This window comes from Brassica napus, chromosome A5 (genome assembly GCF_020379485.1).
Source record: "Brassica napus cultivar Da-Ae chromosome A5, Da-Ae, whole genome shotgun sequence".
In the NCBI taxonomy this organism is placed as follows: domain Eukaryota; kingdom Viridiplantae; phylum Streptophyta; class Magnoliopsida; order Brassicales; family Brassicaceae; genus Brassica; species Brassica napus.
Window position 1 is genome coordinate 10,272,153 of NC_063438.1, and position 16,727 is coordinate 10,288,879.

Sequence of the window (16,727 nt, forward strand, 5' to 3'; positions counted from 1 at the left end):
TAGTGCTATTCTAGTCTTTTTCTCTATTTTAAAGTATACAGTTTATGTTTTTTATTTTCACAAGAAAGTGAAGAAACTATGTTTTGACGTTGAAAACGTTTAACACTCTTATTATTTATTTATGTAAATTTTAAACGTTTTTTTTTCTATAAGAAATCAAGAAGATGTAATTTCAGTGAAGGCAAAGTAATCTCCCTGCAAACATTTGACCAAATTAATTGAGGGGTAATGCGATGCACAGAGAATCACATTTGACCAAACATTTTTCTATTTTCTCACGTTACCCCTCATTTTTCTAAGTTAATTGAGGGGTAATGCGATGCACAGAGAATTGGTTAAAAACTGGCGAGCGGTGAGGTTTACTTTTTTTTTTTAATTAGGAAAATATCGGGCGAGCACCTCCGACCATGGTAGTAGGGGAGGCTTAAACATTTAAAAAAAAATTAGGAGAGAAAATAGAAAAATGTTCTTAACTTAAAAGTTTTAAAAAACTATTAGACTGCTCAAAGAACACATGTTATTCCGGGAATGGCTTGGGTGACTGGTGATGGCTGTCAGATTCGCTTCTGGAGGGATAGATGGCTGTTGAAGGAACTTTTGTCTGAGTTAAGTACGGTAGAGTTACCTGAAGAGGGATTAGAGGAACGGGTCTGTGATTTATGGCAGACGGGAACAGGTTGGATACAGGAGATAATTGAACCATATATGTCAGAAATGAACTGTCTTAGGCTGGCTTCAGTAGTGATTGATGAGGTAACTGGGACTAGAGATAGAATGTCGTGGGGAGAGAGTAAAGATGGCCTATTCACGGTGAAGTCAGCTTATACTTTCCTTACAAGAAACACGGTACCGAGGCCTAATATGGAAGCTTTGTATAGGCGGGTGTGGAGTGTTATAAACCCAGAAAGGGTCCGGGTTTTCTTGTGGTTGGTAACTCATCAGGTGATCATGACGAACATGGAACGTAAACGCCGACACTTGAGTGAAAACAGTGTATGCCCGTTGTGCAAAGGTGGAGATGAGACGATACTCCACGTGCTTCGGGAATGTCCGGCGGCTGCAGGGTTGTGGATACGACTTGTCCCTATAAGTCAACAGCAACGCTTTTTTACTCTACCCCTCCTAGAATGGCTATTTGAGAACCTTGCGAAGAGAGAACCGAATTGGGGAGACTCATGGCCCACGCTCTTTGCTCTAACAGTTTGGTGGTGTTGGAAATGGAGGTGTGGTTACGTGTTTGGAGATGAAGGGAAGTGTCGAGACAGGGTTAAATTTCTTAGAGAAAAAGCTCGGGAAGTGGTGGTAGCGAACGATAATCTTTGTGGACGCAGTCAGGGGAGGGAACGTGTGGAGATGCAGATATCTTGGCAGAAACCAGCGTCCGGATGGATCAAAATCAATACCGACGGAGCGGCTAAAGGTAATCCGGGTCTTGCCACGGCAGGAGGAGTTCTGCGAGATGAGTATGGAATGTGGCATGGAGGCTTTGCGCTTAATATTGGGATTTGCTCTGCCCGTATGGCAGAGTTGTGGGGAGTATACTATGGGATGTGCATAGCATGGGAGCGTGGTTTTCGTCGGGTAGAGCTGGAAGTGGATTCGGAGAGTGTGGTGGGTTTTCTTCGGACAGGGATCAATGACTCTCATCCCCTGTCATTCCTAGTACGTCTGTGCTATGGCTTCATATCAAGAGACTGGATAGTCAAGATTTCGCATGTGTATAGGGAAGCTAATCATCTAGCCGATGGATTAGCTACTTATGCTTTTTCTTTATCATTTGGTTTGCATGTTTTCGAGTTTGTTCCTGATAGCGTTGGTGCTATTTCTTTGGAGGATATTAATGGGATATCGAGACCTCGGCATATTTGCATGTAATCTTTTATATTTTGAATAAAGAATAGGGGACTCATGTCTCCTGCAGCTTACAAAAAAAAACACATGTTATTCTATTAAAGAGAGTAAGTGCTTCAACTAGTTTAAAAAAAATAAACAATAAAACAATAATTATAATATAAATAATTTTTTCTTTTAGAAATTTTCATGGTCTTTGACCATTGGAGGTGCTCTTAAAGCATCAGTATTGGTACCAAAATATTAGAATCTATCAAACAAGATAATATTAAAAAATAAAAAGGTATAAAAGAAGGTATTAAAAAAGTGAGAATCGATTGGTGGCAGAAAAATGTTGAACACTCTTGACGGTCAAGCATTCTCTGGGATTTCTCAAGAGTGTTCAACATTTTTATATATATATATATCAACCCGGAGATGGCGATTCTTACGGACGGCGATTCTGAAGGCGAAAACCCTAGTGGAGGCGCTGGTGGCGGAGGCTCAGCCTCGACAGGCACAAAGGAAGGGGATCTGTTACGTGTTTCACTGATGGATTCCGAGGCGAGAGAAGTGCAAGGCGGGACTTCGAATATCGTTAAGGCGGGGACGCAAGGGGAGAATGAGGGAGGGAGAACGGGGGCTACGGTTGGGTCTCCGATCTCCATTAAGGATGGTGCCAGTAAGACTAATTCTCCATGGTTGAAGAATAGTCAGGCTGGTCCTTCGGTACCGGTAATTGAAGTTGTCGGAGGAGTGGCTTCGATGCAAATTCCAGAGGATATCTTTGATGAGTCTGAATTGCTGTGGAAGTCATTTGTAGTAGGCTATTTCATTGGAGATGCCCCTCATATTGGCTCAGTGCACGCGACTGTGAATCGCATTTGGTCTACACCCAAAGATGGATCAAAGATTGATGTGCAGTTTATTGAGAAGAATACTGTTCTGTTTCGTATTGATAACAGTCAGATGAGGACTCGTGTGTTACAGAGGAAATATTGGCACATTGCAAATGTTCCATTAGTGGTAAACGTTTGGTCTCCGGAGTCGGCACTCAACCCTCCTGACCTGACTTCAATGCCGCTATGGGTTGATTTGTGTGGAGTTCCAAATGATCTTTACTCACATAAAGGTCTGAAGTGTCTGACAAGAGCAGTAGGGCGTTTTGTTAAGCTGCATCCAAACACGGAGAGATGTATTCGGTTGGATGTAGCGCGTGTTCTGACTGAAGTGAATCTTCATGAACCTTTGGTGGAAAAGATCACTTTTAAAGATAAGGAAGGAGTGGAAAGAGAGATTGGGGTGAACTTCCCTTGGCTTCCACCTCGATGTACTGTGTGTAGGAAATGGGGGCATAAGGCACAAGACTGTACTGGAAAGGAAGTCAAACTGCTGAAGAAACCAGAAGAAGAAGAGAAAGGGACGCAAGTAGAGATATTGGCTGATGTTGAAAAGGATGTTGGGTTGAATGATAGGGCTCTAAGTGATCTTCTTCAGGATCTGGAAGCGATCACTCCTCGACCTGCTATATGTGCTTCATCCAATGATTTGGAAACTGATATCAATCATAAGACCTTAGATGAGCAGCATTTACAGGCTAGAGAAAAGGCACAAGGGATCCAGTTGATTGAGCCGACCACCGAAGCATTTCACACTAATGACACGTGTGGTTGGGAAAATGCTCATGGAGGGAGGAAAGGGACAGAAATAGGTGGTAATCAGAGCCACCAGGAAGTACTGCAAAATCAACGTGCAGATGGAAAAGGAATTGCAGTTTCACCATCCAGATTTAGTCCTCTACAAGATATCGTAGAGGATGAAGAGGAGGAGGAAGAGGAAGAAGAGATATTAAAAGAAGTTGAGGATGGGGAGATCGTGGATAGTAAAGTAGCAGGAAAGAAAGTTCAGAGAACGCAAGCAGTGAGTAGTAGGCGTTCCGTAGCGGTTGGGAAGCAAGCGAGGGGCAAGGTTGCCCGTTCTAAGGATCTACTGTATGTGGGGATGCAGGGCACAACGAAAAAAACTTCCGGTAGGAAGTTATGAAGTCCTTCTTCGCGTGGAACATGCGTGGATTCAACATGACACGCAAGCACAGAGCCCTTAGAACATGGTTACAAGAGGAAAAACCATCTTTTGGCTGTCTTTTGGAAACGAGGGTACAGGAAAACAATCATACGAGGTGTATGAATGCAGCGATGCCCACTTGGAATTCTCTGACTAATTATGAATTTCATCACCTTGGCAGAATTTGGTTTTGCTGGTCTAATGATGTTATAGTTACGAAGCTGCATATGAGTGCACAAGTTATTACCTGTGCTATTCAAATTCCAAGCACAGGTGAGCAGTTTATTTGCTCAGCGATATATGCTTTCAACACAGTTGGCGAGAGAATGACACTATGGGAAGAGCTGAGGGGTACTAAGGCGGCTTACTGTCATCTCAAATTACCGTGGATAATTTTGGGGGATTTTAATACCACACTCTCTTCTAGTGAGCATTCTCGGGCTATGGATTACAGAGGTGATCAGATAGGGATGAGACACTTTCAGGAGGCGATAACTGATTGTATGGTCACGGATCTGCCATATACAGGGGCTCTTTTTACATGGTGGAATAAAAGAGTTGAAGACCCGATTGGGAAAAAGTTAGATAGAGCTCTGGTTAATAGTGAATGGCTGAGCCATTATCCTCAGGCTTCTGCACAGTTTGATGCTGGGGGAGTCTCTGATCACGCCAGATGTGTGATACGGGTGACAGGTGCTGTGAATCAAGCTCGAAAACCATTCCGGTTCTTTAACTACCTCACAGAACATCCAGATTTCCTAGCTACGGTTAAGGACGTATGGGATAATACAGAGCCTATTTACCATTCGAGGTCAGCCCTCTCTAGGTTTCATAAGAAGCTTAAACTCCTCAAACAGCCTCTGCGGGCATTGAACAAGACACACTATGGGGATTTACCAGCGCGAACTAAGCAGGCCTATGAAGAGTTGTGTAACTGTCAGAACACAGTGCTACAAGATCCTAGTCCTGAAAACATAGCTAGAGCAGCAGCAGCAGAAGAGAAGTGGAATAGATTAGCTCGCGTTGAGGAGAAATTTTACATGCAAAAATCTTGTGTTCGTTGGCTACAAGTGGGAGATCAAAACACAAGATTTTTTCACTCAGTGGTGCAGACAAGGGCTGCTCGAAACACGATCAGAAGCTTGGTTAATGGGCAGGGAGAAGTGCTCACATCTGATCAGGATATTAAAAAAGAGGCAGTTTCTCACTTTCAGACATTCTTGCAGAGCCAGGATGCTACATTGGAGGAAACTTCAGTTGCTTCCCTTCAGGAGCTATTAACATACCGGTGCTCAAATGAAACTGCAGCGGCGCTGGCTTGCCCTGTTACAGCGAAGGAAATATATCAGGCTCTCCAAGCTTTACCTAACGGCAAGGTCTCCGGTCCAGATGGCTTCACCAAAGAGTTCTTCGTGGCAGCTTGGTCTATTATAGGCAGGGAATTCATTGTGGCGGTGCAATCCTTTTTTCTCTTCGGCTTCATGCCTACTGGTGTTAATGCTACAATCCTCTCTCTCATACCGAAGACAACGAATGCACAGACAATGAAGGAGTATAGACCAATAGCCTGCTGTAACTTCTTGTACAAGGTTATCTCCAAAGTACTTGCTAATAGACTCAAAATCATATTCCCGGAAGCCATTGAAGCCAACCAATGTGCTTTCATCACAGATCGTTTATTATTGGAGAATGTTTTGCTTGCCTCAGAACTAGTTAGTGGCTATCACAGATCAGTGACCGAAGCGAAGTGTGCTATCAAGTTTGACATATCCAAGGCCTTTGATACAGTGAAATGGTCTTTCATCACCTCGGTTCTGCTTGCCATGGGTTTGCCTCCTCAGTTTGTCAATTGGATCCGGCTCTGCATCACTACTGCGGCTTTTTCAGTGTCTGTTAATGGAAGTCTGGAGGGTTTTTTCACTAGTGCTAGAGGAATACGGCAGGGTTGCTCACTCTCACCATATCTCTATGTTATACTGAACAATGTGCTTTCTAAGCTCTTGAACAAAGCAGCAGCAGCAGGTGAGTTTGCTTATCATCCGCAGTGTGAGGGAGTTAAGCTCACGCATCTGAGTTTTGCTGATGATATATTAGTATTCACCAAGGGCACAACGGGTTCACTTATGGGCGTTCTGGAGGTTATGAAAAGATTCGCTCGAATGTCTGGTCTCCACATTAATGTGGCTAAGTCTTCTATATTCGCATCAGGGCATAATATCAGTGACCTACTTGCTGCAGCAGAATCGTTAAATATTGGAGTGGGCACACTACCTATTCGCTACCTCGGCATGCCACTGACGACTAAGACACTTACCAGCCATGACTACGAGCCATTGATAGATAAAATCAGAAGTAGAATGCTCTGCTGGTCCAACAAAACTCTATCGTTTGCAGGACGACTACAGCTGATTAAATCAGTCATAGCCAGTATGGTCAATTTTTGGAGTCAGGCATTCATACTGCCTGCGAAATGTCTTGATAAGATAGAGAGTATGTGTAGTGCCTTCCTCTGGTCAGGCTCACCAACACAAACTCATAAAGCAAAGGTCAGTTGGGATGATTTGTGTGTTCCAAAAGAGGAGGGAGGTCTTGGAATCCGGAAGCTGCGGGAGACGAACAGAGTATTTGCTCTGAAACTCATTTGGCGTCTCTTCACTCAACCTACTTCACTGTGGGTGAGCTGGGTTAAGCATTATTTGCTCAAATATAATTCATTCTGGGATGTAAGAGATGACACAAAGGGATCTTGGATATGGAGGAAGTTACTCAAATTGAGAGATGTGGCTTATGAATTTTTGAGGTTTGATATCCAAGATGGCAACAACTGTCACTTTTGGTTTGATGATTGGTTGGGGCAAGGGAAGCTGATCGACATCACAGGTCCTACAGGCACTACTTATTTGGGCATTAGGAGACACGCTAAGGTTAGCGATGCTGTTACATTGGAAGAGTGGAGCATACGAGGAAGTAGAAGCCGTAGGTTCCACGAGCTGAGAAATAGTATCTTACAAAGAGAACCTCCGCAACCAGAGAACGGCAAGGACATAGTATTGTGGAAGCATGGGAGTGATGATTACAGAGATCATTACTCTGCGGCTAGTACGTGGGAGCAAGTGAGGTCTAGGAGGCCTACAGTCGAGTGGAGTCGAGTAATCTGGTTCACACAAGGGGTCCCACGATTCTCATTCATAACTTGGCTAGCAGTGAAGAATAGACTATCAACTGGTGATCGTATGAGACAATGGGGAATGGTACAGAGTTGTGAACTTTGTGGAGAGAGAGATGAAACGCGTGATCATTTGTTCTTCGCATGTCCTTATTCCTACACAGTGTGGGAGAGTCTGGCTAGGAGACTTATTGGCATCAGCATCAATCCGGATTGGCAATGGACACTGCATCGCATACAAAGAATGAGTCAAGGGAAAGCTGATACTGTTTTGGTGAAGCTTTTGTTGCAGACCACAATTTACCACATTTGGAGAGAAAGGAATGGGAGGCGTCATCAGCAAAGCAGAGTCACCACTGATCATATGCGTCGGCGCATTGATAAGGCAGTGAGAAACAGAATCTCATCACTCAAATACAGGTTCGATCACAAATATGGAGGATTACTCAGCCGTTGGTTCCAGCTTAGTATGTGAAGAAGCACTGGTTCATACATAAAGATAGTAGAGTAGTCATACTTATGTAAATAACATTCTTTGCTTGATCAATAAATTTGATATTTCATCAAAAAAGAAATCCCCATATGCCATTTCACACTTTTTAACTGGCTTAAACTTTTATTTGCAATAAAATTTAACTAGATAAAAAGTTAATACTAGAATACTAGTAATATATTAATGGCAAAATGCTCTACGAGAAACTATCCACTAATCATGCTCTTAGAGCATGTCCAATTCAATATGTAAGTGAAGTTCTCAAATTAAAAGAACATAAAAAAATAACCAAAATAGGAAAAAGATAAACTTTGTATCTGAAATGAGATGCTTAGAGAACCTCTTCACATACCTACTTGCCACGTGTAATGTTCTAACTAGTTAATTTTCTTTTTAAATAACAAAGTTAATCAAAAAAGAATAAAGTATACTCATTACAAACCTTATAAAAATAACTTATCCTAGACGCTCGACTTCTGCCGCCGATAGAACCCTAGGAAGAAAAAGTCACCAGCGCAGATTCAGTAGCTCCGGCGGTCGGTGGTTCTCACTGCCGCCGGGAGCGGTTCCGTCTCAGTTCCGTGTAAGATTTTATGGTTTTCTCTTCGGCTTCTCGACATTTTTTCTTGTAGTGGAATCAGATATGGGCTCAAGGTAAGATTCTGACGTTTCTGATGTTGGTCTCTGGTCGCCCTTGTCTGGATGGGAGAATCGATGGGTGCTGGTCTCTTTGGCCTTGGTGTGGTGGTCCGAATCAGTCTGGCAGATTCTGGCACCGCTGTAGCTAGACGGTCAAGCATTCTCTGGGATTCTTCTTCTGGTTGTCGCTATTGAAGGTCGAGGTTGGTTTTCATGTCTGTAGTTGTGTTGTTATTAGGTTCTTGTTGTTGCTTCATGGTCACGAGGCTTTGATGGTCTTGGATTCACCAGAGAGTGTGGGGGTTATGTATCTCTATCTCGCCTGGCTTGGATTGCTCCTCTAGGTTCGTATCGGTTTTCAGGAGCGCGGTGCAGGACTCAGCTGACTATGATGTGGGTAGTTACTTCTTCCATCGGATCTGGAGAGGTGATTTCAGGTTGGCGTTTGGTGGTGCGGAGTGCTCGGCTCTCTGTGATGGAGTTGGTTGGTCGTGAGGCAGTGTTGGTTTCTTTGTATCTTCCGTTTGGATCTCCCAACTGGATTCTAAGGCTCTATCCTCTGTTCTCGATAGCCTCTTGTTTCTTCCCGAATTACCTTTGCGTTTGTTGGTGAATTATCCATTGTGAAGCTTCGGTTTAGTGACGTTGTGCCATTCCTTGGTTTTAAACCGACGGGTTCTTCCGGATTTCTTGGTAAGGGACTTTGGAGCTTCAGCTCAATCGCGTTTGGTCATGGAGTAGTTTGACTGTAATCAGTTTCTTCGTCTACTGCTCGGGTGGAGATCCGTTCTCTCGTTGCTTCTCTTAGTTGAAGTTTGTTCGTGAGTGGCGGTTGCTTGTGGTTCTTATCTGAACTTGTCTTGAAGCCTTGCTATCACCCCCAATAATTTTGACCCTCATCGCCTTCTCGCTTATCCCGACGTCCTTATCGAATTGCTTCACTTTCTTGATAATGTTTTGTTAGCTCCAGAATTCTTAGTGACCTTGTTTGCTTTTAGGTCGTGTAAGGTTGTGTTCTTTTTAGTTGTCTTTCTAGTCTCCAGACGATATTGTTAATCGTGCAGGATGTTGTCTCCGGAAAGGTTTGTTCTTTTGCCGGCTTTGTGTATTTGGCTTTGTGCACTTCCGTTAAGTTAATGATAATCTATAGACGACAAAAAAAAAAGAATAAGGTATACTAAAATATAATTTTAAATCTGACAAGAACTTTTTTTTGCATACTTTACCGTTAAGGTTTCTCTTATAGCTTTAACAGTAGAGGTTTCTCACACAGTTTCTTCATATTAAAATAACAAAGAAAAACTAAAAAGGAAGAGAGAGATGATAGAAACTTGAGGGACGATTTTTTCAGAAGACTCATTTGAGTTAATAAATTGTTTTTATAGATGTCACATAAAGAGTTCGTGGTCCATCTTTTTTTTATTTTTAAAATTTATTTATGTTATTACATAATTAATATAATATTGATGAGATACTCTTGGTAGAGAATCTACCTCAAATGATGCTCTTAGATCTTTTTTTTGTCAACTACATATTTAACTAGAACAAGTTTTCTGAAGAGCACTTTGTCTATCAGTGTCTGATATATATGAGAGAAAATACATCATCTGGCCCTTGCCTCTTTTGCCAGTGAATCCGTTCGGCCATTTCTGTTCTGAGAAATATATAGAGATTAGATTCACTTATTCGAAGTCTTCCTCTAATCTCCAGAACACATCAATTTTTTAATTTCTGACGCGAATGATGGACTTTGTAGTTATGTCAACTAGGTCTGAGCAGTCTCTCGAAACAGATCAATGATATCCTCTTATCTCTCATGTGTGAAACTGTCCAAAGTAAGCCGTCCATCTCAGTATGTTATCGAAAAAGTTATTTGGTTCCTTTCCGCTCAATCCCGGAAACAATCTCTCTCAAAAGGTATGAATCATCACACAACGCTAGATTAGTAATAGCCTCTGTTTGATATTTGTTTTGTGCTTATCATTATATTCTTCTTGCCATTGTTTGTATTTTCCCTAATGATCATATGTTATGCTTTGCTTATTATTCTATAGTAACATATTTCATTAGCTTATTATCCTAAACACTTCGTTGATTATTTTCTTGATATATAGAATGATGAAAGCTACTTTCTCCTCAACGGCGTATTGACCGAAATCTTTTCGGGAGTAAGTGGATGGCGCCACCTTCCTTGGGATCTTTCCAGTAGATTTCTGGTATTTATTGAGAATACCCTACTAGAAAAGGTTAGCTAACTCTCAGTACTCTATAACTCAAGCTGATTAGTTATCGTTGATTTTTGTTTTTGTTGCCCGTACTCTATCTGCACTGCATTGTTTATCATGTGAACATGTATGTTTGTAGATTACCAGGAGCATTAGTAAATCTATTCGTGAAAAGACCTTACTTGCACTCATGCCTTTTGTTCAAAAACTTACTTTGAGCTTGGACGGTGATTGGAGAGATAATCTTATGCAGGTTCGTCTATGTTAGTTCCTTCCATAGCTAGCATGCAATTTCATTTATATATATGATTGTTTATATTTTCGGGCATTTACTAGCATGCAATTGCAAACCAGAGTCTCCACTTAAATTAGCTTGCATTTCAGTTGTTAGAGACCTGATTATCCCTGTAAGTAAAATTTATTTCATGATGTGGCTAATCTCACTTTCCACACACTTTGATTAAATCTCAAATCCGTTTTCTTGTAATGGAATGAAATTCATTCATTTCATTCATGAACAAATTTGTTATGGAATAGTTTTCTTTGTATTTTATCTAATTACTTTTGAAATGGGTGGAATGAACATTCCATTCCATTCATAGCAAATGGTAAATTTTTTTGTGGAATTGATGGAATCAACCATTTCACATAATTCCATTCCAAAATATTGTAATCCAGTTGCACCAAACAACTTTTTTCATCTCTTTGAATTGATATGGGTTTATGCTTCATCTGCAGAAGTTTCTGTTTTGTTTACTTTTAAAAAACACCTACTGGTGTTGTCTTTCTCATTTTGTTTGCAGTTTGTATTCGTGGTACTTTTTCCGTTGGTTGAATCAATGACAAAAAAAAGAATTGATATGGGTTAAAATGTTTCATTTTTAATCTTCTGGGATTTGACACATCTCTTCTTTGATGCCAGTGTATACCAGAAGATAATGATGTAGGAGACTCTTAGATTTACAGAACCTAATCTAGAAGTTTTCCTTTTATTTCATGTTTTCCTTGTCTTGTAGAGATTTACCTTTTTATGTTTTAGGCTCTCTCTATATAAGAGGGTTTTAGGTATTTTATTTTAGACATTCATATCTTTTCTTATCAATAGAAGTTTTCAAGCTTTTATCTTTTCTGGTGGATTCCAGAGCTTAATATTCGAGTTCTTGCTTGAGAGCTTGATTTTGATCTAAGGGTTAGTGTTTGCTAACCTTAGTGATTTCCGACTGCGTCAAGTGGTATCAGAGCAAGGTCTTCTCCTTCTCTTTTCGAAGCTTGATCAGCCATGGGTGATCAACCAGTAACCAAAGCCGACTTCGAGGGTTTCGCAGAAGGTTTAAGGGAGGCAACCACAAACCTCACTGCCGTAACTGCTCAATTGGCAAATCTGGTAACTGCGTTAAATAATCAGGTTGTGGCTTATCCCAATCAGGTTAATAACGCCGGTCAAAGAGGTGGAGAAAGAAGACCAATTCGAGGTCAACAAGGTCGAAACAATCGTGATGTTGTTGTTGATAATTCTAGTTCAGAAGAAGAATCAGAAGAAGAAATAGCTGAAGGAAACCTACAAAACAATTATGATTATCGGGTAAAAGCCGATATTCCATTGTTCTATGGAACTATGGGAGTGGAGGAGTTTCTTGATTGGCAAATTGATGTTGATCGATTTTTTGATGTCATGGGCGTTCCTGAGAATAAACAAGTTAAGATGGTAGCTGTCAAACTGAAGAAGACTGCTGCAGTGTGGTGGGATAAACTCGTTGTCCAAAGGCAAAGACAAAGGAGAGGACCAGTTAGGACTTGGCGTCGAATGAAGCAATTAATGCTGGAGCGATTCTTACCGGAAGATTACGAACAAATTCTTTACAAGATGTATCTCGATTGTGTTCAAGGAAACATAACTGTGACCGAGTACACAGCTGAATTCTTGCATTTCTCTGAACGCAATGAGTTAGGTGAAACAGAGAATCAGAAGGTGGCTAGGTACATCAGTGGGTTAAAGGGTTCTCTTCAGGGAAAGATGGGTTTGCAAACCGTATAGACCGTGCAGGAAGCTTCCAGTCTAGCATTAAAAGCTGAGTTAATGGAGAAGTCATCACGCGGGTTCTCAACATTTAGAAGAAACACGGCTCAAACCAATTTTGAACCAACAAGTGAGAAAGAAAAGAGTGTAGCTAATAAAGACTCCAATCCGGGAAACAAAGGAGCTAGTAGCTCTAATTCAACCCAACAGAACAAGGCACCAGCTCAGAGACAAAACAATCCTTATGCTAAGCCTTCCATTGACAAGTGTTTCTGTTGCCAAGGACATGGTCATAAATCAAATGTCTGTCCAAGTCGGAGAACAGGTGCTATAATAGAGGAAGAAGATGAAGAGGATGAAAGGGATTTCGCTGAGAATGAAGAATATGAGGGAGCTGAATTCGCTGAAGAAGAATCTGGAGAGATGATAAACCTTGTGCTGCAACGAGTCTTGTTATCATCTAAAGAAGAAGGCCAACGTAAGAATTTGTTTAGAACACATTGTTCTATTCAAAACAAGGTGTGTAATGTGATTGTGGATAATGGAAGCTCAGAGAATTTAGTTTCTCAAAAGCTGGTGGACTATCTGAAGCTACCCACAACCCGTCATGAGAAACCGTACGGTCTTGATTGGGTGAAGAGAGGATCACAAGTTCGAGTTAGCATGACTTGCAAAGTTCTCATATCTATAGGTAAACATTATAAGGAGGAGATCACTTGTGACGTTCTTGACATGGATGTTTGTCACATTCTTCTTGGACGACCTTGGCAGTATGATAACGATATCACATATCGAGGTCGAGACAATGTGATAATGTTTACGTGGGGCAACCATAAAATTGCCATGGCACCTGTTAAGGATTTTTGTAACACTGCAAAGGAAAAGAAGTCAATTTTCTTGGTTATGACACATGACGACAAAGAGCTTGATGGGGATGTTCAAGAAGCAAAGTGTTTCTATCCCTTGGTTGTTAAAGGGTTGTTGAGTGCAGCAACAGAGGAAACGTCAACCCCACGAGAAGTGTTAGAAATTCTGGATGATTTCAAAGAGTTGATTGCGGAAGAACTTCCTAATGATCTACCTCCCATGAGAGATATTCAGCATCATATTGACTTGATTCCAGGATCCAGTCTACCAAATCTTCCCCATTACCGTATGAGCCCTAAGGAGAATGAGATTTTAAGGGAACAGATTGAAGATTTGCTGAGAAAAGGATTTATTCGTGAGAGCATGAGTCCATGTGCCGTACCGGTTCTGCTAGTTCCTAAGAAAGGTAACCAGTGGCGGATGTGTGTTGATAGTAGAGCCATTAATAAGATAACCATTAAATATCGATTCCCTATACCCCGGTTGGAAGATATGCTTGATGAGTTGTCAGGTTCTAAGGTGTTTTCAAAGATAGATCTTCGAAGTGGTTATCATCAAATTCGAATCAGGCCTGAAGATGAGTGGAAAACTGCTGTTAAGAGTAAAGACGGATTATTCGAATGGATGGTGATGCCTTTTGGGTTGTCAAATGCTCCTAGCACTTTCATGAGATTAATGAACCAGGTTCTCCGCCCGTTCATTGGTTCTTTTGCGGTGGTTTATTTTGATGACATTTTGATATACAGTAAAACAAAAGACGAGCATATGGAACATCTGAAGCAAGTTTTGCAGGTTTTACAAGAAAACCAACTGTACATCAATCTTAAAAAATGTACGTTCAGCACCAACAAGCTGTTATTTCTTGGATTTGTTATTGGTGAAGAAGGGATTCAGGTTGACCAGGAGAAAGTGAGTGCCATAAGGGATTAGCCGGTTCCTAAGTCAGTCACTGAGATACGCAGCTTTCATGGTCTAGCTACTTTCTACAGAAGATTTGTTAGAGATTTTAGTACCATTACTGCGCCTATCACTGAGTGTTTGAAGAAAGGGAAGTTTCATTGGGGATCCGAACAGGAAGAGAGTTTTGCTTTAATTAAAGACAGGCTTTGTACTGCACCAGTATTAGCCTTACCCGATTTTGACAAAGTGTTTCAAGTGGAATGTGACGCTAGTGGTGTGGGAATAGGTGCCGTCTTATCACAAGAAAAACGACCGATAGCTTTCTTTAGTGAAAAGTTAAGTGAAGCTCGCCAAAAGTGGAGCACGTATGATCAAGAGTTCTATGCGGTTTTTCGAGCTCTTCGACAATGGGAGCATTACTTGGCTCAGAGAGAGTTTGTTCTATTTACAGACCACCAAGCTCTAAAGTATCTTCACAGCCAGAAAGTGATAAATAAGATGCATGCTCGTTGGGTAAGTTTTCTGCAAAAGTTTCCTTTCATTATTCAGCATAAGTCTGGGACTCTTAACAAGGTGGCAGACGCCTTGAGTAGAAGAGCTTCCTTACTCACTATCTTAGCACAAGAGGTTGTGGGTTTCGAGTTTTTGAAGGAGTTGTATGAATGTGATGCTGAATTCAAGGAGTTATGGGGCAAATGTAATGGGAAACATCCTTCGGCAGATTTCCACATACGAGATGGTTATCTTTTTAAAGGAGACAGGCTGTGCATTCCTTGCTCGTCATTACGAGAAAAGTTGATTCGCGATTTGCATGGTGGCGGCCTTAGTGGTCATTTGGGAAGAGACAAGATCATTGCTAGCTTGGAGACAAGGTTTTATTGGCCACATTTAAGGAGAGATGCGGGTGCTATAGTTAAAAGGTGTTATATCTGTCAGGTTTCTAAAGGACAATCTCAGAACACTGGACTTTATATGCCATTACCAATCCCAGAAGATATTTGGCAAGACTTGTCTATGGATTTTGTGCTAGGCTTACCTCGTACACAGCGAGGCGTCGATTCTGTGTTTGTGGTCGTTGACAGATTCTCCAAGATGTCACATTTCATCGCCTGCAAGAAGACTGCAGATGCCTCTAACATCGCCAAGTTATTTTTTCGGGAAGTGGTACGTCTTCATGGGGTTCCTAAGACAATAATTTCCGACAGAGATACCAAGTTTCTGAGTCACTTCTGGATTACACTTTGGAGAATGTTTGGAACCAGCTTGAAACGGAGTTCTACAGCTCATCCACAGACTGATGGGCAAACCGAGGTGACGAATAGAACTTTGGGGAATATGATTCGAAGTGTTTGTGGAGATAAACCAAAACAATGGGATCTGGCTTTACCTCAAGTGGAGTTTGCTTACAACAGTGTCGTGCACTCAGCTATAGGGAAATCACCTTTTTCTTTGGTCTATACTTCTATTCCGAAGCATGTGGTCGATTTGGTTAAGTTTCCTAAAGCTCCTGGAGTTAGTATCTCAGCTGAGGCTATGGCAGAGGATATTCTAGCAACTAGAGACGCTGTCCGAGCGAAGTTAGAAGCAACGGGTCAAAAGAATAAAGAAGCAGCAGACAAGCGTAGAAGACTCAAGGTTTTCAAAGAAGGAGATGAAGTGATGGTGTTTCTACGAAATGAAAGATTCCCAGTGGGCACATATCGCAAGCTACAGCCTCGCAAATATGGTCCATTCAAGATTTTGCGGAAGTTAAATGATAATGCTTATGTGGTGGCACTTCCAGAAGACATGAACATTTCTAATACGTTCAATGTGGCTGACATCTATGAGTATCATGCTGATGGTGTTCTTTATCCAGAAGAGAACTCGGGGTCGAGTTCTTTCGAGGTGGAAGAGACTGATGTAGGATTCTCTTAGATTTACAGAACCTAATCTAGAAGTTTTCCTTTTATTTCATGTTTTCCTTGTCTTGTAGGGATTTACTTTTTTATGTTTTAGGCTCTCTCTATATAAGAGGGTTTTAGGTATTTTGTTTTAGACATTTATATCTTTTCTTATCAATAGAAGTTTTCAAGCTTTTATCTTTTCTGGTGGATTCCAGAGCTTAATATTCGAGTTCTTGCTTGAGAGCTTGATTTTGATCTAAGGGTTAGTGTTTGCTAATCTTAGTGATTTCCGACTGCGTCAGATAAGGACAAGCCTTCTGACCTTCGCCTACAACCATGTTTCTACTATTTAGTACCTTGCTTTTTCCTGTTTGACCGGAGCTCCAAACTCACAGAAGAGGTTCTGAAAAGAATGGGATTGATGGTTAGTCGAAACGTCATTGCATTTGATACAATGCGTTGTCTCTGCGATCCTGATAATGCACAAGGATGACACAGTTAGGAAGATATTATCACTATTATTTAAGTCAGAGATCGATTTGATTCTGCACAACATTGTCACATTGCAGGTTGATCATTTTATTTTATCTTCCAAATCAACATTATATATATTGCAAATCCATGTTGCTGATTGAGTCTT

At 41.2% G+C, this 16,727-nt stretch overlaps 2 protein-coding genes across 2 annotated transcripts; both read left to right on the forward strand.

Moving 5' to 3' along the window:
- Positions 1-2,268: 2,268 nt before the first annotated feature.
- LOC106362763 lies at positions 2,269-7,535 on the forward strand. The gene is made up of 2 exons (XM_013802610.2): positions 2,269-3,821; positions 4,076-7,535. Exons 1-2 carry the CDS (start codon positions 2,269-2,271, stop codon positions 7,533-7,535), a joined length of 5,013 nt encoding a protein of 1,670 aa, XP_013658064.2.
- A 4,959-nt stretch (positions 7,536-12,494) lies between these two features.
- Positions 12,495-15,556, forward strand: LOC125608564. Its single transcript, XM_048778982.1, has one exon. The coding sequence runs from the start codon at positions 12,495-12,497 to the stop codon at positions 14,229-14,231; it is 1,737 nt and encodes a 578-aa protein (XP_048634939.1). The 3' UTR covers positions 14,232-15,556.
- Positions 15,557-16,727: the final 1,171 nt, after the last annotated feature.

What these genes read in the sequence shown, in the direction of transcription:
- LOC106362763 (XM_013802610.2), top strand. Translation starts at nt 2,269, where the DNA reads ATGGCGATTCTTACGGACGGCGATTCTGAAGGCGAAAACCCTAGTGGA. An exon ending in GCCCGTTCTAAGGATCTACT is followed by an intron (nt 3,822 to 4,075) that starts GTATGTGGGGAT and finishes TCACCTTGGCAG; the next exon opens with AATTTGGTTTTGCTGGTCTA.
- LOC125608564 (XM_048778982.1), top strand. Translation starts at nt 12,495, where the DNA reads ATGGAGAAGTCATCACGCGGGTTCTCAACATTTAGAAGAAACACGGCT.